The 27,632-nt window shown below is 44.2% G+C and overlaps 2 protein-coding genes across 6 annotated transcripts; one reads left to right on the top strand and one right to left on the bottom strand.

Annotated features, from left to right (window-relative positions):
- The first annotated feature begins 454 nt into the window (after positions 1-454).
- On the top strand, positions 455-22,921 carry LOC115206427 (clathrin heavy chain 1). Of its 5 annotated transcripts, XM_029773419.1 has the most exons (34): positions 455-925; positions 1,798-2,005; positions 2,391-2,393; positions 5,801-6,069; positions 6,353-6,514; positions 6,630-6,743; positions 6,874-7,047; positions 7,799-7,996; positions 8,177-8,377; positions 8,612-8,764; positions 8,907-9,029; positions 9,229-9,366; positions 9,466-9,630; positions 9,822-10,002; positions 10,124-10,287; positions 10,430-10,555; positions 10,682-10,824; positions 11,066-11,300; positions 11,414-11,536; positions 12,226-12,371; positions 12,529-12,712; positions 12,861-13,053; positions 13,734-13,891; positions 14,008-14,280; positions 14,476-14,643; positions 14,824-14,973; positions 15,162-15,293; positions 15,416-15,526; positions 17,854-18,024; positions 18,229-18,450; positions 19,118-19,138; positions 21,263-21,300; positions 21,383-21,458; positions 21,627-22,921. In XM_029773419.1, exons 1-33 carry the CDS (start codon positions 884-886, stop codon positions 21,411-21,413), a joined length of 4,920 nt encoding a protein of 1,639 aa, XP_029629279.1. In that variant the 5' UTR covers positions 455-883; the 3' UTR covers positions 21,414-21,458; positions 21,627-22,921. The 5 variants fall into 5 exon arrangements, with proteins under 5 accessions (XP_029629279.1, XP_029629274.1, XP_029629276.1 ...); XM_029773414.1 differs by lacking the exon at positions 21,263-21,300; XM_029773416.1 differs by lacking the exons at positions 2,391-2,393; positions 21,263-21,300 and having other exon boundaries at positions 456-925.
- Positions 21,874-27,387, bottom strand: LOC115206428 (cilia- and flagella-associated protein 45). Its single transcript, XM_029773420.1, has 12 exons — positions 27,203-27,387; positions 26,948-27,061; positions 26,637-26,779; positions 26,252-26,396; positions 25,931-26,101; positions 25,542-25,720; positions 25,294-25,423; positions 24,927-25,073; positions 24,569-24,682; positions 24,274-24,467; positions 23,751-23,975; positions 21,874-23,545 (listed from the first exon to the last, which is right to left on the bottom strand). Exons 1-12 carry the CDS (start codon positions 27,203-27,205, stop codon positions 23,470-23,472), a joined length of 1,641 nt encoding a protein of 546 aa, XP_029629280.1. The 5' UTR covers positions 27,206-27,387; the 3' UTR covers positions 21,874-23,469.
- Between the last annotated feature and the right edge of the window lie 245 nt (positions 27,388-27,632).

Genomic DNA, 27,632 nt, shown 5'->3' with positions numbered 1-27,632 from the left:
TTCAGAAAGGACCTGCATGGGACAGTACTACAGGACATTATGGACAGTAGCATGCATGACAGGTGCTGTTCTATGTTTCAAATTTATTTAATGACAAATCAGTCATTCTAGAGCTGAGACCCTGTGACACACGATATTGAAACATATGAACATATTCATGCAGAGGGGGCATTCAAAATGATTAATCCGCGATCAATCCGGAACTGATGTAAAAGGGCGAATGGCGTGACAAAAATTGTAACTCATTGTAAAATAAGAGTCAATCAGTGTTTGGCCAATTATACACATTAAAGTGTGTTTTAGACCGTTCCATGTCGAAAGCAAAGATGGAACGATCATGTTGGGATGTCCTTCCCGAGATATCCCCAGCTGCTTCCGGATTGAGAACATTCTGACTAAGATGGTGGCAAATTAAGATGTTTTACTCAGGCCGTTTAACTCTGAAAATGTTTCACAATTCCGGTTTACTTAAGGGGTGGTTCTCAATGCGACAGCAGCTTGGTCTTGTCGGCTTAGTTCATTGACCGTATAAACAAAACGCTTGGAGTGGGCTATCTTGCTTCCTCTTCCATCTCTGATTCTGAGTCGTTTCCGCCGCCATTGCAGGTTTGGACTGAGATCAGTGTTTAAGCCACTGCCATCCATTCAGGCAGTGGAGAAAACGCACAAACATCCGGCGGCTACACTTGACATACGATTTTGGAATCACGACTAAGAAAATATACAAAACAACACATTGATTGGACGTAAATATTCACTGTCTGACTACGATTTACGAATCAGTGAGTGAGGAGGTCGTAGCTAGTACAGTGCTAACCTAGCCAGCTATTGTAGCTGCTTAGCTAGAATTTCAGGACACGGTAGAAGCAAAGGAAAACCCGCAATGGCACAAATACTACCTATCCGCTTCCAGGAGCACCTGCAGGTATGAAAACAATAGTTAAATACTAGTCGTGACCAGGTAGCGTAGCTATCGCGCTACACACCTCCAGATTTTTCTCGGCTGCTTGATGATTTTCGCTAACTAGCTAGCTAAGATAACTGTAACTAGCAGTCCAACACCCGCAGCGAAATGAATGACCTCTCCTCCCCCGTTGCCATGTTAACTAGCTAGCGAAAAGACTACCACAGTGTGTCAGCTAGCTAGTTAACTTTCTAGGGTTGCCATCAAACGTAACGTTAACAAACTGCTTTCGTATGACCGCTACTATTTCTATTGGCCTGCTAACTCAAACATATTTCATGTTAGGTAATGGCTAGTTACTTAACTAGAACGATATTTCTGCGTGACAGTCCATTCAATAACAGCCAGATGCATTTAGCTATGTCTGCTAGTCTGACACTGATCTTAGATTACCTTGGACCTTCATTCAAGTAAGGCAGGTGTTGAGTAAAATAAATTGGCTCAATCAACAGGCAGTAGTTCTAAGCTGGTCAAAACAGCATAGCTAGCTAGCTAGTTAGTACTAGATTATTTATTTGGATGTAGTTAGCTATATGGCTATAGGATGATAAAAGGGTAATGCGTTTGAGTCTTTACAAATGGCTAACTACATCACGAATCATCATCAACATAACATCTTAATCAATGAGCCTGTGCATGGGCCTTGAGGCCAGTTAGCCCACTGAACTAAAGCTAAGGCATTAGTTCCAGGACAGGAGCCAACACGTTCAGGTCTGACAAGATTACTCGCTCATCATGCAAGCGTTGTTCACAGAACCACCTCTGCAACACAGTCACGCTAGCAATTGTTTTTTCAATAAATCATTCAACAAATGTAATTCGATTTCCTTTAGCTCCAGAACCTAGGGATCAACCCAGCTAATATTGGATTCAGCACCCTGACTATGGAGTCTGATAAGTTCATCTGTATAAGAGAGAAGGTGGGCGAGCAGGCACAGGTGGTCATCATTGATATGGCCGACCCCAACACTCCCATCCGTAGACCCATCTCTGCAGATAGCGCCATCATGAACCCTGCTAGCAAAGTTATTGCCCTCAAAGGTAAGTACTTCCACTTACCCCAACCCCCTGAACTGTTTCCTTTGACTCAACTAATATGTACAGAGGCTGTGTTTTTAACAATTGAATTCAACCAAACTAAGTGGTTAACTACAACTTTGACTGCTGTAGACCATCATTTCCCTGTGTGTTGCTGTCCTAATGTTTGTCAGCAAGTTATTGATCTAGACCTGTCACATTCTGCTTTGCGTGTTAATGACCATATACAGGCCTGTAGTAAAACTGCTTGTAATTTGCAATTTATAGTAATTTGAAATAATTTAACTCCTTTGTACACTGATAAAATTGTCATACAATCATGAATGCTTGTCTATTTTTGCTTGTTTTTGCTCTTTTCGTTTCTTAATGCTTTCTTATATGTTTGCAGACGGTGAGTTGGATTTTCTATATCATGAGTTGTGGAAGTTGTAATCATGTTTGCACTGTGTTGGAATGTCTGTCCAGTACTGTGTATGTTCTGTTTACATAGGAAGGAGTGTTAGAAAGTAGAATGGAAGCACAAGGGGGATGATTTAAAGAGCGGGAGGATATAGGATAAATGACAAACAGAATATGGAAATACAAGGAAGTTCATCAAGACCTCTAGGGTAGAGGAAAAAATCCCTGAAGTAAAAACGTCTGTGAGTATGCCATGTGCCAATGTGCACCTTTTATATCGACAAGTCCCCGTTATGGCACATTGCACACTACTGTCTCAGTGGCCTAGAGATCAAGGCTTGCACAGGCTGAGACAGTGAAATATTCCTCTGAAGCAAGATCCTTGGGATAACTTTTGATAATGTGTTATTCATGCACCTATTATGACTATATCCAGTTTGAGAGCTGGTCTTGGCCTATAGGCTGAAGTAGTCATGGTTTGCATGATATTGTCAGTGCGTCCTTGACTGCAGTGTAAGAGAGAGACTTGCGTTCAGAGACCAAATGTATTGCAGATCCTGCATATTATTAGACTACAGGAAAATCAGATATGCAATATTTATTTCAATGCTAGACTATGGCAACCAAATTCATTTGTATTTTTGTGTTGATTGATTAATGTTGATTTGACACCCCACCCCTGTATATTGGTCTTTATGTTGCCTATGATGTATTATATTTTAATTGTTTACTTGTCAGGCAAGATAAGTGATCAAATGTGTCATATCTCTGCGTTAGATGGGCTAGCCTGTTTTTATATATATTTTTTAAGCTCTGTGATTTGTAGTCCAGGTGTTTAAGATTACACAACAGGAAATGTAGGCCTATAGACACACAGTGCCAGTCAAAAGTTTGGACACAGCTACTCATTCAAGGGTTTTCTTAATTTTTACTATTTTCTACATGGTAGAATTATAGTGAAGACATCAAAACTATGAATTGACACATGGAATCATGTAGTAACCAAAAAAGTGTTATACAAATCAAAATATATTTGAGATTCTTCAAAGTACCCACCGTTTGCCTTGATGACAGCTTTGCACACACTTTTGACTGGTACTGTAGGCTGTGCTTTTCCATGGTAAAACTATAGCAGGTTCATCATAGGCTACAGCCACAAGAATTGAATGAATAGGAAACTCTTTCCTTGCTCCAATAATAAGCCAGTGATTGGAAAGCCTGAATTTAAATTGGTGTCAGTCGGTGCATCCCAAGACACTTCTCGTACCTCATCACATCTGTTTGTGCTTTGTGGTCTTGCGTTAATCTGCATTCAGACCCAACCCAAACTCCTTCATTCATCTCAGGATTAATAGTGGGTTAGGGATCCTGTAGAGCTGCTTGAACTCCAGATTTACACCCCTGAAGTTGACTTATGACTAAGCAGACACGTTAGGACTTGAGTAGAATCGCCTTATACTGCCTTTGGCTTTTGTTGTTAAAGCCTGAATTCAAAATGTATTTAAAAAAAAAATGTGTTAATGGGTGAGAAAAAAACAATACCCCATAATGACAAAGTGAAAACATGTTTTTAGAAATGCTTGCAAATTAATTGAAAATAAAATACTGAAATCCAATTTACATAAGTATTCACACCCCTTTGCTATGACACTCCAAATTGAGCTCGGGTGCATCCAACTTATTTTGATCATCCTTGATGTCACTACAACTTGATTGGAGTCCACTTTTGGCAAATTCAATTGTTTTGTCATGATTTACAAAGAAACACACCTGTCTATGTAAGGTCCCACAGTTGACAGTGCATGTCAGAGCAGAAACTATATCATGAAGTCTGAGAGAATTGTGATGAGGAATATATCTGGGGAAAGGTATAAAACAATTTCTAGAATGTTTAAAGTTTCCAAGAGCACAGTGGTCTCCATCATTGGGAAATGGAAAAAAATATGGAACTATCCAGATTCTGCCTAGAGCTGGCTGTCTGACCAAACTTAGCAACCGAGCAAGAAGCACCTTGGTCAGGGAGGTGACCAAGAACCCAATGAACACTCTGACAGAACTACAGAGTTCCTTGGCTGAGATGGGAGAAGCTGCCAGAAGGACAACAGTCTCTACAGCACTTCACCAATCTGGGCTTTAAGGGAGTGTGGCCGGACGGAAGCCACTTCTGAGAAAAACGCACATGACCTCACGCCTGGAGTTTGCAAAAAGGCAGTGAAAGACTGAGAGCATAAGGCAAAAGATTCTGTGGTCTAATGAGATACTCTGGCTTGAATGCAGAGCGCTATGTCTGGAGAAAGACAGGTGATGAGCTGTGCCTGGTTAACACCATCCCTACCTGAAGCATGGTGGTGGCAGCAACATGCTATGTGGATGCTTTTCAGCGGACTGGGAGACTGGTAAAGAGGGAACAATGAATGCCGCAAAATACAGGCAAGTCCTTGATGAGAACCTGCTTCAGAGTACAAACTAATTTAGACTGGTGACAGGATTTATGTTCCAACAGGACAATGACCCCAAGCATAAAACCAAAGCAACGCTGGAATGGCTTCAGAACGAGAATGTAAAAGGCCTTGAGTTGCCCAGCCAGAGCCCAGACTTGAATCCCATTGAAACTCTGTGGAAAGACTTGACTTCACTGCTGCTCCCCATCTAACTTAACAGCTTGAGAAAATCTGCAAGGAAGAATGGGAGAAAATCCCCAAATCCAGATGTCCAAAGCTGATAGACATACCCAAGACTATACAAAGCTTTAATTGCTGCCAAAGGTACTTCTACAAAGTATTGACTCAGGAGTGTGAATGTTTATGTAAAAGAGACATTTCTGTATTTCATTTTCAGTAAATTTGCAACATTTCAAAAACCCATGTTTTCACTTCGTTATTATCTGGTGTTGTGCGTAGATGGTTGATAAATCTATTTAACCCATTTTGAATTATTCAGGTTGTAACACAACAAAATGTTGGAATAAGTCATGGGGTATGAACTTTCTGAAGGCACTTGTTTGTAAGTTGTCAATTCACCCAATCCCTAGAGGTTGCTGCTTATTAGCCTCATCTGGATTGGTCAATGTCTTCTGCCTTTTTGTATTGAATCTCTTTTCATAACTGAATGCAGATCTGACCATGTTATTGGTTGTCCGCTGTGGTTTTGCTTTCTACATTGCAAGTGCTGTTTTGTATGGTCATTTAGTGGTAATCGCACCGAACCATGACTACCAATATTTCTAAATCAAGTAGAATTTGCTATTACATTATTTTAATTTCCCCTATAGTCTGTTTGTGTGTGGTGATTAGTAGTTGACATTAGTTAGTGGTGATAGTGTTTTTATTTATTTTATTTAACCTTTATTTAACTAGGCAAGTGCTATATCATCATTCCTTTTTCTGTATGAATTTACAGCTGCGAAAACCCTCCAGATTTTCAACATTGAGATGAAGAGCAAGATGAAGGCTCACACCATGACTGATGACGTCACTTTCTGGAAGTGGATCTCCCTCAACACTGTAGCATTGGTCACAGACAACGCCGTCTACCATTGGAGCATGGAGGGAGACTCCCAGCCAGTCAAAGTCTTTGACCGTCACTCCAGCCTTGCCGGCTGTCAAATCATCAACTACCGCACCGACGCCAAACAGAAATGGCTGCTTCTCATTGGGATTTCAGCACAGGTACTGAAATAGAAGGAATTAGATTGTATTTCTGGTGGACACTAGCTGTAATCTACTGAAAAGTGACTTGCATCTTTTTTTTTTTTTATAGAAGTTAATCCATGTGAGTGTCCACACTACTGTACAGCAATACACTGACCTGATAGAGGCTAATCTCTTGCTTTTTAGCTGTATTGAAGCTTGAACAGCATCATGAAATGTTCTGCCCTGAAGGCTTATTTACCACTGGAAAAGACTGCTGTAACACAAGCTCTTATACAGTATGTGTTTTCCCTCATTTTAGCAAAACCGTGTGGTGGGAGCCATGCAGCTGTACTCTGTGGACAGGAAGGTGTCCCAGCCCATTGAGGGCCACGCCGCAGGCTTTGCCCAGTTCAAAATGGAGGGCAACACAGAGGAATCCACACTGTTCTGCTTCGCTGTCCGAGGGCAAGCTGGAGGAAAGGTAGGACTCTCCGCTCAGCATGGACATGGAGTAGTCAGGAAGGGCTGTAATTGAATGTGGGGGAAGAAGAACAGGAGATGTTGTTTTTCTTCTGAATATGTTTTTGCTTTTCTAGTTACACATAATTGAAGTGGGGACCCCACCAACAGGCAATCAGCCGTTTCCAAAGAAGGCAGTGGACGTGTTCTTCCCTCCTGAGGCCCAGAATGACTTCCCTGTAGCCATGCAGGTACTGGAACCACTTCACAGTAGACGGACAAGCACTCAAACCTGTTCCACACAGACATGCAGGGCCTCAGCATTAATACCCGCTATGATACAGCTACTGAAGCCTTGTGTCCCTGCTCTCTGTCCTCTAGATCAGCTCTAAGCAGGATGTTGTCTTTCTCATCACCAAATATGGCTACATCCACCTGTATGACCTGGAGACTGGCACCTGTATTTACATGAACAGGATCAGCGGGGAGACCATCTTTGTTACAGCCCCACATGAACCAACTGCTGGCATCATTGGAGTCAACAGGAAAGGACAGGTAAGTCTCCACTGGGTAGCCGGGAGTGAAGGGGAGTGTGTTAGTCCTTTTATCAGGAGTAACCAAATACCAGTGAGCTGATCAATGGGTTTCCTGTCCAAAACACACAGAGCCATTAAACATTCAGGAGGATGGAAAGCTGATCCATGTCTGGAGAGCCCACTGCTCCAGCTCTCCTCCTCAGAAATCACAAATACTGTACCTGTGTGATGGCTTGAGAGTCCCATTTATTAAACAGTGTGTTAGAAATTGTGTGGCAGTGTGCTTTTGTCTCTGAAGAGTATGATTGACGTGTGTGTCACTTGGTGACCTTGGCTGAGGGAAGCCTTGTATATAGCTGCTGAAACGGCGCCTCCAGCTCCAGCAGTGAGCACCATGTGAAACACAGTTGGAGGTCCCGTCAGGCGTCCTAATCTCCTTAAAGCTCCTGGCTTGCTAACCCTCCAAGTCTGCTGCTCCTTTACATCTTAATGTATCAAATGCATACACACACACACTGCTCCATGGGGATGGCCATCTGTGTACTTCATGAATCTGCCAAGCTTAATTCACAAATACCATTCTCTATTCCAGCAGCAAATATTTTTTTACACAGTCAATTAAATTTGGAATAAATGAGTTTAACAAAGGAATGATATACCAATTTTGTTACAATTGTCTCCACATATAAACTAATGTAATAGTACACATATTTTCATGTCTGTATAGGTGTGGACTCTAACCCTGTCTGTGTGTTAATGTGTTTGTCCAGGTGTTGTCAGTGTGTGTGGAGGAGGAGAACATCATCCCCTACATCACCAACGTTCTCCAGAACCCAGACCTGGCCCTGCGTATGGCTGTGCGCAACAACCTGGCCGGGGCCGAGGAGCTGTTCGCCCGCAAGTTCAACACCCTGTTCGCTGCAGGGAACTACTCTGAGGCTGCCAAGGTGGCCGCCAATGCTCCCAAGGTACTGCCAATGCACCAAAACGCCAATGACATAATCGCTATCTGTGGGATGATATTTTGTCTGCAAAACACATTTCTGTCTTGTGGATGTTTTTTTTCTTCTACTCGTTCTGTCTTTTATCATAATCACACTCTTTTTTTAAATGTCATCTTGCATTTTTCGCACTTTCTTCCTCCCCAGGGTATCCTGCGTACCCCAGACACCATCCGTAAATTCCAGAGTGTGCCAGCCCAGCCGGGCCAGACCTCTCCCCTGCTGCAGTACTTTGGCATCCTGCTGGACCAGGGCCAGCTCAACAAGTTTGAGTCCCTGGAGCTGTGCAGGCCCGTCTTACAGCAGGGACGCAAGCAGCTGCTGGAGAAATGGCTGAAAGAGGACAAGGCAAGGAAACCATAGTTATCATAATAAACTGATACTATAGCTATGTTCACTGTTACGTTTGGATGTTCAACATGGAGCTTTACAGTTTTATGTTCCAATTATGTGTTGCTCAACATATTGCACTGGTCTGTTCAAATATCCCTATAACTATTGGGCTGGCTAGGACTCGGTTAGGAATTCACAGCTTGTTGTGAGTTGTCTCAATGAATGAACATTGCATGTATACTTCTACAGCTGGAGTGTTCAGAGGAGCTGGGGGACCTGGTGAAGTCAGTGGACCCCACTCTGGCCCTCAGCGTCTACCTCAGGGCCAACGTGCCCAACAAAGTCATCCAGTGCTTCGCTGAGACCGGACAGTTCCAGAAAATTGTCCTCTACGCCAAAAAGGTTAGTGGTGTTTCTATTTTTATCTACTAGACCTGTCCAATATAACATTTGACTTGACACAAAATGGAGTTCTGTAATATGGTCAAATTAGATTGTGTTACATTTTGAACTATACAATATGTTTTCCGTATTTCCACTCTAGGTGGGCTACACCCCAGACTGGATGTTCCTGCTGAGGAACGTGATGAGAATCAGTCCAGAACAAGGCCTTCAGTTCTCCCAGATGCTGGTGCAGGACGAGGAGCCGCTGGCTGACATCACACAGGTCAGAGGGCAAAGGGCCAAATGTCTTCACCACCTCAAGAATTCATTTATCGTCCTATTTCCCTTTATATTTAAATTTGCTGAATGGGAAAAAACCTGGTTCATTGCTTTTCTGTGAGGTGGCTGTATGAAATGATGGCTGTATACAGTAACATGAATGTTGTGTGGTAGCTGATGTGTCGGTCTGTCTCCCTGTTCAGATCGTTGACGTGTTTATGGAGTATAACCTGATCCAGCAGTGTACCTCCTTCCTCCTGGACGCCCTGAAGAACAACAGGCCTGCTGAGGGGCCTCTGCAGACACGCCTGCTGGAGATGAACCTGGTCCACGCCCCACAGGTACACATGCATATCACACCCACAGCAATTTTATGTTTTTTGTTCCACTGACTCGTGGACTCTATTTTAAATGAATGCTGTTTTTTTCCCCCACTTCAGGTGGCTGATGCCATCCTGGGCAACCAGATGTTCACCCACTACGACCGTGCCCACGTTGCCCAGCTGTGTGAGAAGGCTGGCCTGCTGCAGAGGGCTCTGGAGCATTACACCGACCTGTACGACATCAAACGGGCTGTGGTGCACACACACCTGCTCAACCCTGAGGTATAGGACACTATCTAACACACAATCACACACTGCATGGAATAGAATGTCCTTGACCAGAATGCTCATAGTCTTGGAGAGCGGTGTGTGTGCGCTTGTTGTGTTTTGCTCTTAAGAAACGTGACCTTGACTAATGTGTGCATCTTCTGTCTGTGCACTGACTCTGTATGTGTATTGACTCTGTCCTACAGTGGCTGGTGAACTTTTTTGGCTCCCTATCAGTGGAGGACTCTCTGGAGTGTCTTCGGGCCATGCTGTCGGCCAACATCCGTCAGAACCTGCAAATCTGTGTCCAGGTGGCCTCTAAGTACCATGAGCAGCTCTCCACCAACTCCCTCACCGAGCTCTTTGAGTCCTTCAAGAGCTTCGAAGGTAAGCAGACCATACACCTGACGCAAACCACCTAGTCTTGTCCTCATGAGTGTCTCAACAACCACAGTTGTTCTTCCTATTGCTCTATGTGTATAGGGACTAAGTTCTGTGTTCATTCCAGGTCTGTTCTACTTCCTGGGTTCCATCGTTAACTTCAGCCAGGACCCAGAGGTCCACTTCAAGTACATCCAGGCCGCCTGTAAGACAGGACAGATCAAAGAGGTGGAGAGGATCTGCAGAGAGAGCAACTGCTACGACCCCGAACGAGTCAAGAACTTCCTCAAGGTATTGGAGTAAAGGAGGCATACTGTAACATGACATCACAGTTCAGCATACTTCAGTCTTTCTTTGGTTAATTACCCTGAAAGCCAGGTCTGGGTGTTAGTTTGATTCTGTGAGCTGATATGAATCTTGCCTCTCTTCACAGGAAGCTAAGCTGACTGATCAGCTACCCCTGATCATCGTGTGTGACCGCTTCGACTTTGTCCACGACCTGGTCCTCTACTTGTACCGCAACACCCTGCAGAAATACATTGAGATCTATGTGCAGAAGGTATACAGCCTCCTATTAACCTGTGTAGGACTTTACAGCATCTTTATTCACACTGAATTAAAGGGTCACTACCATTGTTTGATTTGTAAGTGTTCTGTAACTAAAATATATATTTGTGTGTGTCAGGTGAACCCCAGCCGTCTGCCGGTGGTGATTGGAGGGCTGCTGGATGTGGACTGTGCTGAGGATGTGATTAAGAACCTGATCCTGGTGGTGAAAGGACAGTTCTCCACTGATGAACTGGTGGCTGAGGTGGAGAAGAGGAACAGGTAAGGAGCATGGGGACAGGGAGAAAGATTTGTCTCAGCCCAGACTGGCTTTATATTAAAGGGGCCTTTCTTGCGAGGGCTTGTTTTTGTCACCAACTGCAGCTGTAGTGCATTTGATTGTGTCATTACTTCTGAAAGAGAAAGTAGGATGAAGTGGTGCTGTTTGACCCAGTTAAAAGTGGAAATATGTCTAGTTTATGAGCGCCTGAAACTTGAAAATGTATCTATGTGTTGTCTCCAGACTGAAGCTGCTCCTACCCTGGCTGGAGGCCCGTATCCACGATGGCTGTGAGGAGCCAGCTACCCACAATGCCCTGGCCAAGATCTACATCGACAGCAACAACAACCCAGAGCGCTTCCTGCGTGAGAATACCTTCTACGACAGCCGCGTGGTGGGCAAGTACTGTGAGAAGAGGGACCCCCACCTGGCCTGCGTGGCCTACGAGAGAGGACAGTGTGACCAGGAACTCATTAATGTGAGTGGGGAAATAAGAAATACATTTTAACTTGACTAGTACATTGAAATGGTAATTTAGCAGTGTTTGCATATGTTTGTCCTCCTACTGATCATCTTACATTTCCTGTAAAGGTGTGCAATGAGAACTCTCTGTTCAAGAGTTTGTCTCGCTACCTGGTTCGCCGTAAAGACCCTGAGCTGTGGGCCAGCGTGCTGCTGGAGAGTAACCCGTTCAGAAGACCTCTCATCGACCAGGTATGGACCTGTTCCTGCATGTTAGAAATGCAAACATCGGGGCTCCCGAGTGGCGCAGTGGTCTATTGCATTGCAGTGCCACTAGAGATTCTGGGTTCGAGTCCAGGCACTGTCGCAGCCGGCTGCGACTGGGAGATCCATGGGGCGGCGCACAATTTGGCCCAGCGTCGTCCGGGTTAGGGGAGGGTTTGGCCTGGGATGGTGCTGGGATGTCCTTGTCCCATTGCTCACTAGCGACTCCCGTGGCGGGCCGTGTGCAGTGCACGCTGACACAGTCGCCAGGTGTACAGTGTTTCCTCTGACACATGGGTGCGGCTGGCTTCCTGTTTAAGCGGGCATTGTGTCAAGAAGCAGTGCGGCTTGGTTGGGTTGTGTTTCGGAGGAAGCACGACTCTCGACCTTCGCCTCTCCCGAGTCCATACGGGAGTTGCAGAGAGGGGACAAAACTGTAACTACCAATTGGATATCATTAAATTGGGGCGAGAAAGGGGTAAAAGAAAAAAGAAACGCAAACATTATCCTCACTAAAACCATTGTCCCAACCTCTACTGCGATGCCCCACCCACACTTTCCTCATATTTCTCATGATGGTTAAATTGTTATTTGTGACCCATTTTGGCTCCAAGTGGCTATATTTCCTCCATTCTGGAGTAATGAATGATGTTGATTATGTCTCTATCTTTTATCAGGTTGTTCAGACTGCCCTGTCTGAGACCCAGGACCCAGAGGAGGTGTCAGTCACAGTCAAGGCCTTCATGACTGCAGACCTCCCCAACGAACTCATTGAGCTGCTGGAGAAGATCGTTCTGGATAACTCAGTCTTCAGTGAACACAGGTACTAGGGCTACTGAAGCTCTACTATCTGTGCTCACTGGCAGACTGAGCTGTCCATTGTGTGTCTGCTCTTTCAATACCGGGTAGCTTTGGAATGTTAAACTTTTGTTGTTTTACTTTGTCAATGCTGAGCAGAATTCATCTGTGTTTTAATTCAGAAACCTTCAGAACCTGCTGATTCTAACAGCCATCAAGGCAGACCGTACCCGTGTGATGGAGTACATCAACCGCCTGGACAACTACGACGCCCCTGACATCGCTAACATCGCCATCAGCAACGAACTCTTTGAGGAGGCATTCGCCATCTTCAGGAAGTTTGACGTCAACACCTCTGCCGTGCAGGTCAGCGGTTGAGTCTTTTGCTCTGGGAAATGGACCATTGACCAAAAGGTTGCTGGTTCAATTCACATTGTGGACAATGCTACTGTTCTGCATGAATTCTACAGATCAAGAGGTGAACTTGACAAAAGTTATTTATGTATGTTTTTAGGTTCTGATTGAGCACATTGGGAACCTGGACCGGGCCTATGAGTTTGCTGAGCGCTGCAATGAGCCTCCAGTGTGGAGCCAGCTGGCCAAGGCTCAGCTCCAGAAGGGTCTGGTGAAGGAGGCCATCGACTCCTACATCAAGGCTGACGACCCCTCTGCCTACATGGAGGTGGGCCAGGCTGCAGCCCAGAGCGGTAAGAGACAACATTGTTCCATGTAATGTCCAGCATACGACCAACGACATTTTTCAATGTAGGCTTACCATTTGAGGTGAAGGTATTCACATGCTGTATCTAAATGGGGGTAACGTAGTCTGGGTACCAGTCTCTGGTTCCGCACTTTGTGTCATATGCCAAAGAGACTGGCCTTTCTCCAATCTCAACGTTCAATATGCAGCTGGATTTACGGCTATGCTGCTCATTGGTTGTAGGAAATCATTCATATTTCCCATGACGACATGTGGAGCCTCGAAACAAACATTTAGCTGTTAGCTAGGCAAGTTTTATTTTGAGGCATAAAATCAAAGCTAAGATGTTTTGTGGCTGGAATTGCAGTATGTATTTAGTTTGAGAATTTTGGTGTGAGCTAAACTTTTGACCAACTGGTTTAGTCTGGAGAAACAAAATGGTTGCCGAGCAACCAGACACCACCACAATCTGAGAGAAAAAAAAAGTGATAGTTTCACTATTTGCTTAAGGATAGCTGTGAGGGTTATCGAATCACGATCAAATCATGATTCAAATTATAGAATGTTCAGAATTGAAGAAAGACCAGTATCTGGCAAATGACAGAGTACAAGGAGTGGAATGTAATAGCTGAACAGAGACGGCAACCAGGCGAGGGAAAAGGCTTAGTGTTCCCCTACTATCCTCAGGTAACTGGGAGGACCTGGTGAAGTTCCTTCAGATGGCCCGTAAGAAGTCCCGTGAGTCCTACGTGGAGACAGAGCTCATCTTCGCCCTGGCCAAGACCAACCGCCTGGCTGAGCTGGAGGAGTTCATCAATGGACCCAACAACGCCCACATCCAACAGGTACTCTCCAAACACGATATACACACACTGCCACACACACAGGTTTACCTGCCACATCCCTCTCCATCACTGCTGACCAGTAACATACGTTTTCTTATTGTCTTTCTCTATACCAGGTGGGTGACAGGTGTTATGATGAGAGGATGTATGATGCGGCCAAGCTGCTCTACAACAATGTGTCCAACTTCGGGCGGCTAGCGTCCACCCTGGTCCACCTGGGAGAGTACCAGGCCGCTGTGGATGGAGCCCGCAAGGCCAACAGCACCCGCACCTGGAAAGAGGTGTGCTTTGCCTGTGTGGATGGAAACGAGTTCCGCCTGGCCCAGATGTGTGGCCTGCACATCGTTGTCCATGCTGATGAACTGGAGGAACTCATCAACTACTACCAGGTAAGGTACTACCATTTGGTTCAATTACTACCAGGTAAGGTACTACCATTTGGTTCAATTACTACCAATAGTCACTCTCATAGCAATTGCCTTATCCAGGCAAGAGTTTTAACCCAATCGTACCATAGCATGTGATACATTTGTTTTTAATGGTCCTGTGTTGATTGAAGATGCCATGGTTGTGTTTGTCTCTAGGACCGTGCTTACTTTGAGGAGCTGATCACCATGCTGGAGGCAGCCCTGGGCCTGGAGCGGGCTCACATGGGCATGTTCACCGAGCTGGCCATCCTCTACTCCAAGTTCAAACCCCAGAAGATGAGGGAGCACCTGGAGCTCTTCTGGTCCAGAGTCAACATTCCAAAGGTAAGAGAGGGAGAGGGAGAACACTGCCACATAAATGTCTATTTGCAAGGGGATTCAAATGATCTGCATCGTCTTCCTATTTTATTTGTTCATATATTATTTGTGTGTGTGAGAGATTCAGTGAGTATCTCAGTGTGCTGTTTTGGGGTGGGTGAAGATAATGTTAATGTGTATCTGCAGGTCCTGAGGGCTGCAGAGCAGGCCCACCTGTGGGCGGAGCTGGTCTTCCTCTATGACAAGTATGAGGAGTTTGACAACGCCATCATCACCATGATGAGCCACCCCTCCGATGCCTGGAAGGAAGGACAGTTCAAAGACATCGTCACCAAGGTAACTGACTGACTGCAACAACACCCGAGCTCAACATTGACTGGATCTCATGTTTTAGATTTGCAAACATTTTATGTTCGTCACTCAAGGTTAAGATGTATTCCATGGTCATTGTATTAGACCAAGTATTTGTCACTGAATAGAAATCCACGTCCTGCAGCTGAATGTATGATGCTTTGTGATTCCAGGTGGCCAATGTGGAGTTATACTACAAGGCTATCCAGTTCTACCTGGAGTTCAAACCATTGTTACTGAACGACCTGCTCATAGTGTTATCACCACGACTCGACCACACCCGCGCTGTCAACTTCTTCATGAAGGTACTGGGACGCTACTCTGTCCATACTTGATAGATTGAAAGCTATCTTGTATGTCAATATTTGGCATTCAGAATGACCTGCTTGACTGTCCACTGACTGAACTTTTCTCTGTCCACCTCCAGACCAAGCAGCTGTCACTGGTCAAGCCGTACCTGCGGTCAGTGCAGAACCACAACAACAAAGGTGTCAACGAAGCACTTAACAACCTCTTCATCACAGAGGAAGACTATGCGGTACTAAGATCTTTTAACATAGTGTCAAGAAAAAGTACAGTTGAAGTCAGAAGTTTACACACTTAGGTTGGAGTCATTTAAAACTCGTTTTTCAACCACTCCACAAATTTCTTGTAAACAAACTATAGTTCTGGCAAGTCGGTTAGGACATCTACTTTGTGCATGACACAAGTAATTTTTCCAACAATTGTTTACAGACAGATTATTTCACTTATAATTCACTGTATCACAATTCCGGTGGGTCAGAAGTTTACATACACTAAGTTGACTGTGCCTTTAAACAGCTTGGAGAATTCCAGAAACTTATGTAATGGATTTAGAAGCTTCTGATAAGCTAATTGACATCATTTGAGTCAATTAGAGGTGTACCTGTGGACTTATTTCAAGGCCTAACTTGAAACTCAGTGCCTCTGCTTGACATCATGGGAACATCAGACCTCATAAAAAAATAGACCACCACAAGTCTGGTTCATTCTTGGGAGCCATTTCCAGACGCCTAAAGGTACCACGTTCATCTGTACAAACAATAGTACGCAAGTATAAACACCATGGGACCACGCAGCAGCCATACCGCTCAGGAAGGAGACGCATTCTGTCTCCTAGAGATGAACGTACTTTGGTGCGAAAAGTGCAAATCAATCCCAGAACAACAGCAAAGGACCCTGTGAATACTGGAGGAAACGGGTACAAAAGTATCTATATTCACAGTAAAACGAGTCCTATATCGACATAACCTGACAGGCCGCTCAGCAAGGAAGAAGCCACTGCCATAAAAAAGCCAGACTATGGTTTGAAACTGCACATGGGGACGAAGTTTGTGCTTTTTGGAGAAATGTCCTCTGGTCTGATGAAACAAAAATAGAACTGTTTGTCCATAATGACCATCGTTATGTTTGGAGGAAAAAGGGGGATGCTTGCAAGCCGAAAGAACACCATCCCAACCGTGAAGCATGGGGGTGGCAGCATTATGTTGTGGGGGTGCTTTGCTGCAGGAGAGACTGGTGCACTTCACAAAATAGATGGAGGCATGAGGTAGGAAAATGATGTGGATATATTGAAGCAACATCTCAAGACATCAGTCAGGAAGTTAAAGCTTGGTCGCAAATGGGTCTTTCAAATGGACAATGACCCCAAGCATACTTCCAAAGTTGTGGCAAAATGGCTTAAGGACAGCAAAGGCAAGGTATTCGAGTGGCCATCACAAAGCCCTGACCTCAATCCTATAGAAAATGTGTGGTCAGAACTGAAAAAGCGTGTGCGAGCAAGGAGGCCTACAAACCTGACTCAGTTACACCAGCTCTGTCAGGAGGAATGGGCCAGAATTCACCCAACTTATCGTGGGAAGCTTGTGAAAGGCTACCCGAAACATTTGACCCCAAGTTAAACAATTTAAAGGCAATGCTACCAAATACTAATTGTGTATGTAAACTTCTGACCCACTGGGAATGTGATGAAAGAAATAAAAGCTGAAATAAATAATTCTCTACTATTATTCTGATATTTCACATTCTTAAAATAAAGTGGTGATCTAACTGACCAAAGACAGGGAATTTTTACTAGGATTAATGTCAGGAATTGTGAAAAACTGAGTTTAAATGTCTTTGGCTAAGGTGTATGTAAACTTCCGAGTTTATCAAGACATTCTGCAGGAGAACGTTAGGCTATCTGTCCGCCAAATGAAGCTCAACAGAAGTTGGGTGACGCAATAGGACAACAACCCATTAAATCAACAACCAGAATGGCTTGAACAGAAAAAAATACGCCTTCTGGAGTGGCCGAGTCAGTCCTGACCTCACCCCGATTGAGATGCTGTGGCATGACCTCGAGAGCCGTTCACACGAGACATTCCAAGAATATTGTGGAACTGAAACAGTTTTGTAAAGAGGAATGGTCAAATTCCTCCTGACCGTTGTGCAGGTCTGATCCGCAACTACAGAAAACATTTGGTTGAGGTTATTGCTGCCAAAGGAGGGTCAACCAGTTATTAAATCCAAGGGTTCACATACTTTTTCCAACCTGCACTGTGAATGTTTACACGGTGTGTTCGATAAAGACATGAAAAATTATATTTTTGTGTGTTATTAGTATAAGCAGACTGTGTCAGATACAATTGTATGACCAATTTATGCAGAAATCCAGGTAACTCTAAAGGGTTCACATACTTTTTCTTCCCACCGTACGCTTTGTTTTGCATACTGTGGAGAAAAGAAACTGAAAACACTGAAATTACCATTGTGAAAAGATGATTATTTTGTTGAAAAAGAATGTGCATCCATTTTCTGTCATGCAAATAACTTTCTCTCTTGTTACTATTCTGTCCTGTCCAGGCCCTGCGTGCCTCCATCGATGCCTACGACAATTTTGACAACATCACCCTGGCCCAGGGCCTGGAGAAGCACGAGCTGATTGAGTTCAGGAGGATCGCTGCCTACCTCTTCAAAGGCAACAACCGCTGGAAGCAGAGCGTGGAACTCTGCAAGAAGGACAAACTCTACAAGGTCCAGCTTCTCCTCAACTTTATATCAACTTATATTTTGTCTACAGACCAGTGACCATCAGCTCACACAGATACCCATGCTGCTGTTGTTTTTGTAAAATGTGTGGGTCATATCATTGCCTTTAGATATGTCACTCAGTCTGAATTCTCTCCCCTTGTGTCTCCCCTGTTCTGATGTGTATGTCTGTGGTGTTTTGATGTGTAGGACGCAATGCAGTATGCGTCTGAGTCAAAAGACGTGGAGCTGGCTGAGGAGTTGTTGGCCTGGTTCCTGGAGGAGGATAAGAAAGAGTGCTTTGCCGCCTGCCTCTTCACCTGCTACGACCTGCTGAGGCCTGACGTAGTGCTGGAGACGGCCTGGAGGCACAACATCATGGACTTCTCCATGCCCTACTTCATCCAGGTCATGAGGGAGTACCTCTCCAAGGTGGGTTAGGTTGGCCACTCCTCGGATGGCAGTTCACCCCGTAGGGTATTTTATACATGACCTAAACCCTTACCAGACTACCAGTGTCTCCAGTGAAAAGTAGGTACTGTTAACATGGTGATGCACTTACTGAGTTCACCTTCTTTTAGGATATTTTAAACAACCACAACTTCAGCCGATCTCATCCTGTTCTGTTTATCTCGATCATGATACCGGTAATCATGTTTCTTTTTGATTTTCATCTCGGCTACTTTTCCGTACAAAAGTTATCGTCAGGAGATTCATACTGCTTAGTATTCTCCTGCCACATATATTTGTCATATGTCAAGAAATACCAGAACTAACAAAATGGTAGTATAGTCTACTGGGGGGGGCTCTTGTACAAAATTATGCATGTTGTGTTATGCTTAATATAATGATGTTTTCAAAACAAGTCTGCTGATATAAAATATATCTGTTTGATGAATATTGTAATTCTAACTTAAAAGTACCACATGAACAATTGTACTAGAGCTTGCATTTGTATGAAACGTGGCTTATTTCCATCTCACTGTGATGTTTCTTCTGTTTTCTTTGTTGATCTGATGATTCCACATTTGTTCTCTCTGTTGGGGGAGAGTTTCAGTGTGTTTTTCTCCTTAAGTTGCCTCTCTGAATTCCCTTTCAGGTTGATGCGATTAAGGAAAAGGTGAAAGTCCAGTCCATTTCTAGTCATTCTTTTTGACCCCATGTAGTCTGTAGTTTGGAGGAGTGAAACTAGAGGAAACTGCATGAGTCTGTCCCCTCCCCATGTCACTGCTGCTTCTGACTCCACACCTTGACTAGACAACCCACCCAGAGTCGTCTGGAGTGGGGCTCTCCCACCCTGCCTTTGGTGAGCTGCTGGGCATGCTGGGGTTTGGAATGGCTCTGTTAGCTATTGCTCTTTGTTCCAGGGTTGAATCAGTGACTGACCAATTAGGATTCAGGAACTCATTCACCCCAGCAACACCCAAACAGGGATGTTTAGTTCCATTCCCTTGAGGCTGTCCACATAAACCAGCAAACTCAGTGACTGTCCAGGAGCAGGAAAGGATAACCTACCGTAGTCAGACAATCCTCTCCCTTAGACCTGTAGATACTAATGAAAAACTACCACTGTCTGTAATATCACTGAGATGCTGTTGGCTTGAGTCTGTGAGAATCTGTACCACTTGCCATTTGGGGGTCAACCTTGGTAGGGTAGTGAGGTTTGATTTGTACTGAAATCTATGTTAAAAAGCCCTGAGACCACATTTGAATTGTTCAATGTTGTCCTTATAGTGAAGTTATGTAGCCTCACATTTGGCTATGCACAGCTGTAAAGTGGGAGTGTAGAACATACTCTGTATGGAAATGGATGAAGTGACCATTCTTTCAGAGTTCCTTCTTATCTAACTGTTTACGGAATTAACTCGCAAAGTAAAAAATGAGTGGCGCAGTGGTCTAAGGTACTGCATCTCGGTGCAAGAGTCGTCACTACAGTCCCTGGTTCGGATCCAGGCTGAATCACATCCGTCTGTGATTGGGAGCCCCATAGGGGCGTCCGGGTTTGCTTGGGGTAGGCCGTCATTGTAAATAAGAATTTGTTCTTAACTGACTTGCCTAGTTAAATAAATGTTAAATAAAAATGGTAACATGTATGTAGATGTTTTTTTGTAATTATAATTTTGTTCCTTTGATTTGTTGGTAGTTGCATTGTAGTTTTTTTGCTATTCCAGAACATAAGTGTGTCTCCAATGACAAGTGGGGTACTGCGTGTGCATAGGGTGCGGAAAGCGTGTTACAAACTTGTAGTGTGTTCAGGGCAAGCATGCGTTTCCCCCTCCATAGCATTTGCAGCACTTTGGACAGGCTAGGAGACCTCGTTGTTGGCTGTGCCTGCTTCGCGACGCCTTGACAGGCCGTACAAACCATCCCTTCATCCTCTCACTCCCTCCACTGTGGCTCTCTGCCTCTCATGCACTCTTCTAAACAGAGAAATTAACCGAACTGCCGCTTCAGCATGTCTCTTTCCCCTTCAATGAACCCACAGCCTGTTTACCTGTATCTTAAAACAACGTACTGACTATGTTTTGCCAGATAGCAAGTATGTAGAGAACTGAACCCTACGTTGTGATCTGACAGGAGAGAAGTATACTCATAGTTGACTTATCAAGGTTTTCTAGAAGTGATATTGTGTATTTTCAGGATGCATAGGTTGTTTCACTTACATTCAAGACGCTGCTCGCTTTTTCTTGTGAATTGTCAGTCTTTTACAATTCCTGCTTTGAGCTGCTTAACTAATCAAGAGGACCGACAGGATAAAGATTTGCCATATTTGCTGGTCGACCATTTAATATAAATATAATTTTACCATTTAGAGCTTTTTTATTATTGTGGTTTCCAGTTGATTCGTTGGATCTGTTTGTTCTACTTCATGGTAGGGAAAGTTTTCTTGTTAGCATTTGTGGTAGTGCTTGTAATCCCTGGTAGTTCAGTTTCTGTGACGTTGGCCCATATTAGAGCTGTTGAAATGGGTTTGGTTCTCTACATACAGTCCAAACACATGGAAATAGATTCATCTGGTAGCTGGATGGTGGGACCATTGTGTTTTGTTTAGGCCTAGCTGTGTGTCTAATCTGAAGTTAGACTCGTTTACAACCCTAATGCTGGTCAACATTGGTAGCTAGTAACACCAGTAGCCACTAGTGACAATGCCTGACAACAACAACAAAAAACTCCCACACCCGTAACATGGCCTGCCTCTTGCAGCCTGTTTTTAATCTTGACTTTATTCGTCTCTGCCTGTCAGGAATGGTCCCATCGGTCAGCCAGTGAAATAACCCAGAGGTCAGTTATAAAGGCGTCTCATTAGAGCTCCCCTTGCTGGTTGTGTCTGGTTAACATGCTCACTTCTCTGCTTGCTTCTCAGGTTGACAAGCTTGATGCTTCCGAGTCCCTAAGGAAACAGGAGGAGCAGAACACCGAGTCCCAGCCCATTGTTTATGGTACGACGACCTCTACATAACCCTGCCCCTCTATTGGTTGAATATGTTAAACGTGGACCTATTATGCTATGCTTTGTAGTTTTAGCACCTAGGCAATGTTAACCCTTTAGAGTGTGTTTGTGTTAGCAGTTTTGGCATGATCTCATGCTAGTGTCCTCTGTGTTGCAGGCACGCCCCAGCTCATGCTCACGTCAGGCCCTGGTCAGGCTGTGCCCCCCCAGTCTGGCTACGGAGGTTACGGCTACCCAGCAGCACCCGCCGGTTATGGCCAGCCACCCCAGCCTGGCTTTGGCTACGGCATGTGAATGCCCACCACCCCAACCCCCAAGTCATCTGTTTGTCTCTCCTTATGTTCCTCACCAGCCTACCATGCTCTTCTACTCACAGAATAGACAAACATCAAGCAAACCTGTGCTCATTCAATTATTTTTATTCTGTTCTCCCTTAACTGCAATGAATGACATTTATTTGTATTGTTTTGAACAGAAATTGGACCTTTTTTTTCTTGGTTTTCCACATTCCATATTTATGACTACTGAACACTTACTATAATGATTCTTTTTAACAGGTTTATGTTATGTATTTAAGTGGACCTTAGAAAGAAGCAATTAGCCTTTTTGAAGTAGTTGGAACATCTGATTTGCACTGTCGTGAGAAGAAACTAATAGAAACTCTTAATTTTGATGTACTGAACGTGTAAACAGTTTACATTGTCTATTGTCTTGTCTGTATAATGCATTTCATTATTGTATATTCTGAAAAAAGGTTACATAATATTTGAACATATATTGCCACTTCAATGACTATAGCTAGCAACACTAAGTAACAATAGTATATTCTGCACAGGCGTGTAGCTTTATGGAGTTTTAAATGCATAGACGTATGTATCTGAGTGTGTGTGTGTGTGTGTGATCTAATGATCTAAATAAGAATTTGAATCCCCCTCGGCCTATACTGGCTCTCCAGTCAACCCCAGTAGATGTTAATCCTCCTTTGTTGACTCTGTGTGTTTTAATCTAGGTGACCTGTTTTGCTGTGTACAGTGCTTGTGTGTGAGACTGTCTGTGTATATGCAGGGGCGATCGAAGGCTGACTGCAGACCCGTACATGTGTATTTACTCACCACCCTCCTTGTGCTGAGGTCTGTATGCCAGGTGTTGTGGTGTTCTAGGTCACCATATTTTTGTGTGTACATAAGAAGGATCATTAAAAAAAAGTGGAGATCCTACTCGTCGTCCTCCACGGCGTTGTCCCGTTTGGTTCGGTCAGTGCGATTGGCTCTGAGAACAAATAGAGGAATTGGAGGACAGCCGCCTCCTGGTGTCCTAATGTCAACTTGTTTAGATCAGTAACACTCCTGTAGGTTATGTATTTCAGTGGTTATTATGAAGAATTAGATCTCAGTACTACAGCATACAGTGATTTGTTGAGAATGGTCTGAAATAAAAGCCTGTATTTATCTTGATGTATTCCCGAAGTGCTTTTGAGCTGTGTGTGTAAAGTGTCATCCTAATCTCTGAACATACCTTTCTATTATCATGCATATTAACAATAAAACATTGCCATAAAAGCCATGCTGAAAGGGACATTTAAAAGACAAAATAAAAATGATATCCTGTAGATAAAATAATCTTGGATCCTGTATGACTGGAATCTGTTAGGCACAGTCTAATTGATCTAACAAAAAAATAATATACATTTTAAAATAATCACATGTAAGTCAATATATAAACAATACATTTTTCTTTTTGCTTCAATCAGTCGTTGAATAGTTAATGCGCACTACTTAAGGTCATGCCTACAGTACAATTATAAATATGCATAGTTTGTAATAGTCATCTTTATTCAGAAATGATCTAATGATCACTAACATAAAGGTGCTGCACTAGATTTATACCCTGTACTAATTATTTTCTCTCTACCCTGTCAAAAAGTGTGATGGCAGTGCCAATTTATCTCTTGTGAAATCTTTGATAAAGATCAGGGTTTGTGTTGCAGTCTGTCAGTCATGCTAGTGAGCCAGAGCACGGAGGGCATGCACCCTTCTCTCCACTTCATTGCAATACTTCTCTGGAAGTCCAGCAGCTCTACAAGTAAAATGAACAAACATGAATTACAAAACTAAACCTGACCATTCCCCAAAAAACACCTGGTTTACACACAGTGCTGTTGCTTTCACGTAATATCCTCTCAGTTCCCCTCAATTCTACGTACCACTTTGTCCCTTTACATAGTGAGTCCCCACCCACTCCCTGTACATAGAGTTAGTCCCTACCCAGTCCCTGTACTTACTTGAGCTCCCTGAGCTTCTTCTCCTTGATCTCATCAAGGCGGATGCGGCGATGGCGGGCCTCCTCGTCCAGCCGGTCTCCCTCTTTGTAGACCTCCCTGCGCAGGGCGATGGCCTGCATCTCCCGCTCCCTCACCTGCTGGCGCACCCCGTCAGCGTGACGCAACACCTTGATCCTGTGTTTCTCCTCCTTGTCCTTCTCCTTACAGATGGATACCTGCTGGGCCCTGGGGTGAGAGAAAAAAAACTGGCTGTAAAACGCAACTGCTAATACAGATACCTTTACTAACATTTTAAAGCCTGGTTGTCTAAGGCATAGCATAGTGTTATGCTTTGATTTATGAAACCGCCTGTAATACAAGTACAGTTATCGGGTTATTACAGTAGTAACTACCCACTGGGCACAGATCAATTCAACATCTATTCCACGTTGGTTCAACGTATTTGCATTGATATGATGTGGAAACAAAGCTGATTCAACCAGTGTATGCTCAGTGGGTACATTTACATTGTGTCATGGTGTACCTCAAAACCCTGTCAAACTCAGCCCTCTCTCGCCCAGCCTCGATGGATAGGAGGTGCTCCTTATGTGTGACCTGCTCCAAGCGAGCTGCCTTCAACCTCTCCTCAACATCCACCTTCTTTTTGAGCTGCTCCTTCTCTTTTCTCCTCCAATCCCTCTCTGCTCCCTCCTGGTTCCTCCTGGCTCGAAGCTCATCCTTACCGTCATACACAAAACCACTGTAACCATTCCTCCATACCTTTTATAATCAATCAGTGTGAGCCACTGTAAAACAAATGAAACTTTGGTGCTGCTCACCTGCTCTGCCTTGTGGTCTTTTTCTCTCTCCTGTAGGGCTCGCAGTCTGGCCACTTCCTTCTCCTTCTCTCTCTTGATGCGTCTCTGTTCAGCCTCGTACTCAGCCTCCCGCTCCTGTAGGGGCCACACAAAAGTATATTTGGCTGCGTTAACACAGGCATTCTAATTCAGATTTCTTTCCCCAATTATTGGTAAAAGAACTGATCTGATTGCTCAAAACACCAATTTGTGGAAATATATCAGACTTAGGCTGCCAGTGTAAACGCAGCCTTAGACACCTTTTTTGCCCTTTTGCTTTCTGACCCAAAACAAGAAGGCCAAAAACCTATAATAAAGTCCATCATGGAGTAACTCTTACCATTTTCTTGTGGGTGTACTCCATAGCCCGGAGGTCGGCCAGTCTCTCCTCCTCTTTGTTGCGCTCCTTGGCCAGCAGGCTGTCCTCGTTGATACGGAGGATCTCCTGCTGCAGACGCTGCTGCTCCTCCTTCTTCCTCTCCAGAGCCTGGGAGACACACCACACCATTCTGTTGTTTATTATTCCTTATGCCTAACTGCATTACGATTCATTCATTAATGATATTCATTAGTTGCAAGAGTACAAACAGATCTGGGATCAGGCTAATTCATGAGGAATTTCTAACTGAAATTCAAAGTGATAATACATTACCCTGGTGATAAGACTGTTGTACTACACAAGGAGACTTGTCTCTAACTAATAATACCTCCAGCTCCTCCATCTGCATCTTCTCCAGGTTCTCCAGCATTTGCTGGCCCTCCTGCTCCTTCATCTCATTCTCCATCATCCTGTCCTCCAGACGCTCCTCAATCTGGTTTATAATCAGCTGCTTTCCCCTATAGACACACACAGAGAGGACAGCTGAGGAATTACAGTTTGGAAGAGATGTAGTGTATTTGCTTTTAAATGGGCCATTGTGTGGGTGGGTGTGTGTGTGTTTGTGTGTGTCCTCACTGGATCCTCTGGTGTTTGCGCAGCTCGTCGATCTGCTCCTGGGCCTCCAGGGCTCTCCTGCGGTCCACCTCCATCATGGCATCCAGACGCCTCTCCTCCTCCTGTAGCTCAGCCAGGATCTGCTGCCTCTCTAGGATCTGGGCATCCCTCACTGCGTGGCACCGGGCACCCAGGATCAACTGGCCACAACAAAAGGGTACCATGCACGACACACACAAGGACACGGAGATGGAAGGGTCTGGACAGGGCATGGGTAGAATAACTGGGGAAAAGTGTGATATTGCAGTGATGTTGGGACTGAAGTTGAGATAAAACAAATAACAAAGAGTAGCGAAGTAAAGAGAAAGAGTGAGCAAAGAGAGAGTGAATGGTTGATTCTCTTGCTGTACCTCATTGAGTTTCTTGACCTCGTCCTCCTGCTCCATCCTCATGGCGTTGGCCCTCTCCAGTAGGTACTGAGCTCTTTCCTTGGCCTCGGCCTCCAGTTCACTTAGGCCCTGGTTCTTTTGACGAGACAGGTCAGCCTGGCGGATATGGGCCTTTCTATCCTCAGCAGCATCCTGGTCAGGAAAAACAGCAACATTGGAACAGTGCAAAGGTTAGTTTGGGTGTAATGCTGTAGCTGGGACCCTGTACTGCCAGTTAGTCACCCAGCTTTTATGTGGTAAAGGTTGCTTACAAATTCATCAGGTACATTTGTCCTTTCTCACCATAGCTGCTTCTCTCTCCCTCCTCTGGGATTCCAACTTCAACTCTCGCTCCTCCTTGGTTGAAACCAGAGAAGCTGTTGCAATCCGCTCGATATCAGTTGGACGGAGGATGACAGACAACCCAGACGGATCCTTACTTGGGATCCTGGCAAAATTACAGCATGATTTGGTTTTATTTTGTAATTCACCACCACTTGTAAAATGTGATTGTGGGATATGTTTATTGGTGCAATGTAGGTTTATGGAACTGGATGGCATTCTCTTTTATAATGAGTAAACAGTAATAAACACTGCCAAGCGTAGTACTGTTATGTTCACAAAGCATTAGACTTGATGATCACATCAAGTAACCGAATGAGAAGTTGAGGTATTGACTGATACTTGCTTCAGGTCTCGGATGAGGTCCTTTGTGATGATGCGAACTGTCTCTAGTTTCTGAGTCTTCTGACTTGGAGCAGACCTGGACTGGCCCCTGGGTCCGAACCGGCCACCCCTCTCAGTGTCCTTGACATTGCAGGCTGACAGAGCCTTGAGTGAGAAAATCCAACATACATTTACACCAATTCTCTATCACACACACACACACACACATATATACATACATAGACACACAGACCTTGCACAGTTCAACTGTCACATCTTATTGCTATGTGTTTATCCAATGCAGATGAAAGAAATGGCTGACATATGGCCCACCTGTTTTGGGGTTCCAAAGAGGCTCTCATCCACATGTGAGGTGAGTGCACGAGTGCGATAGCGACGTGAACGGGAGCTACCAGAGAGCCTAGTTGAAGACCCTATACTCTGTGGCTGCGACAAAGTCAACAGTGTTGGTACTGGTAGAGTTATACAGTAATTGAAAGTGTGTACAGACCAGCAGATAATTATGACTTTCATGAATGTAATTTTTATGTCAAGCAAGATTGTGGGCCTGTCTCTGATTCTACTTACCATGATGATCGTCAAAAAAAGTCCACTCTCATCAACCAAAATAAATAACAGCTAAAATATTGACAGGAAAGTCACCATTATAATAACACAACGAATATCCAAGGTTAGGAAGCACCTAGTTAGCTATTTTTCGTTCTTAATTATGGGAGAAGTGCTTGGCATATCCTTGAAAATTAGATGTTTTGTTGTTGTGTATCCATGGAAACCCTGATCTTAAAATAGAAGAGTCCACGTGGCCTCTGTGCCCGCCCTCTTGACACAGCCCGATGAATCATCTATTGTCTTGTATACTTTCTATTAAGGTGAATCAAAGGTGCGTTGATACAATGTTTGATTTCAGTGCATGCATGCAGCATGTTCGATATAATATACAAAATGTGCTATGCATGTTGCTGTATGGTGGAGGTGGTACATCACACTTTGTGCTCAC

The sequence above is a fragment of the Salmo trutta genome, chromosome 13 (genome assembly GCF_901001165.1).
Source record: "Salmo trutta chromosome 13, fSalTru1.1, whole genome shotgun sequence".
NCBI lineage: Eukaryota > Metazoa > Chordata > Actinopteri > Salmoniformes > Salmonidae > Salmo > Salmo trutta.
Note: the sequence above shows the minus strand (reverse complement) of the source record. Positions and strands in the feature narration are given on the sequence as shown.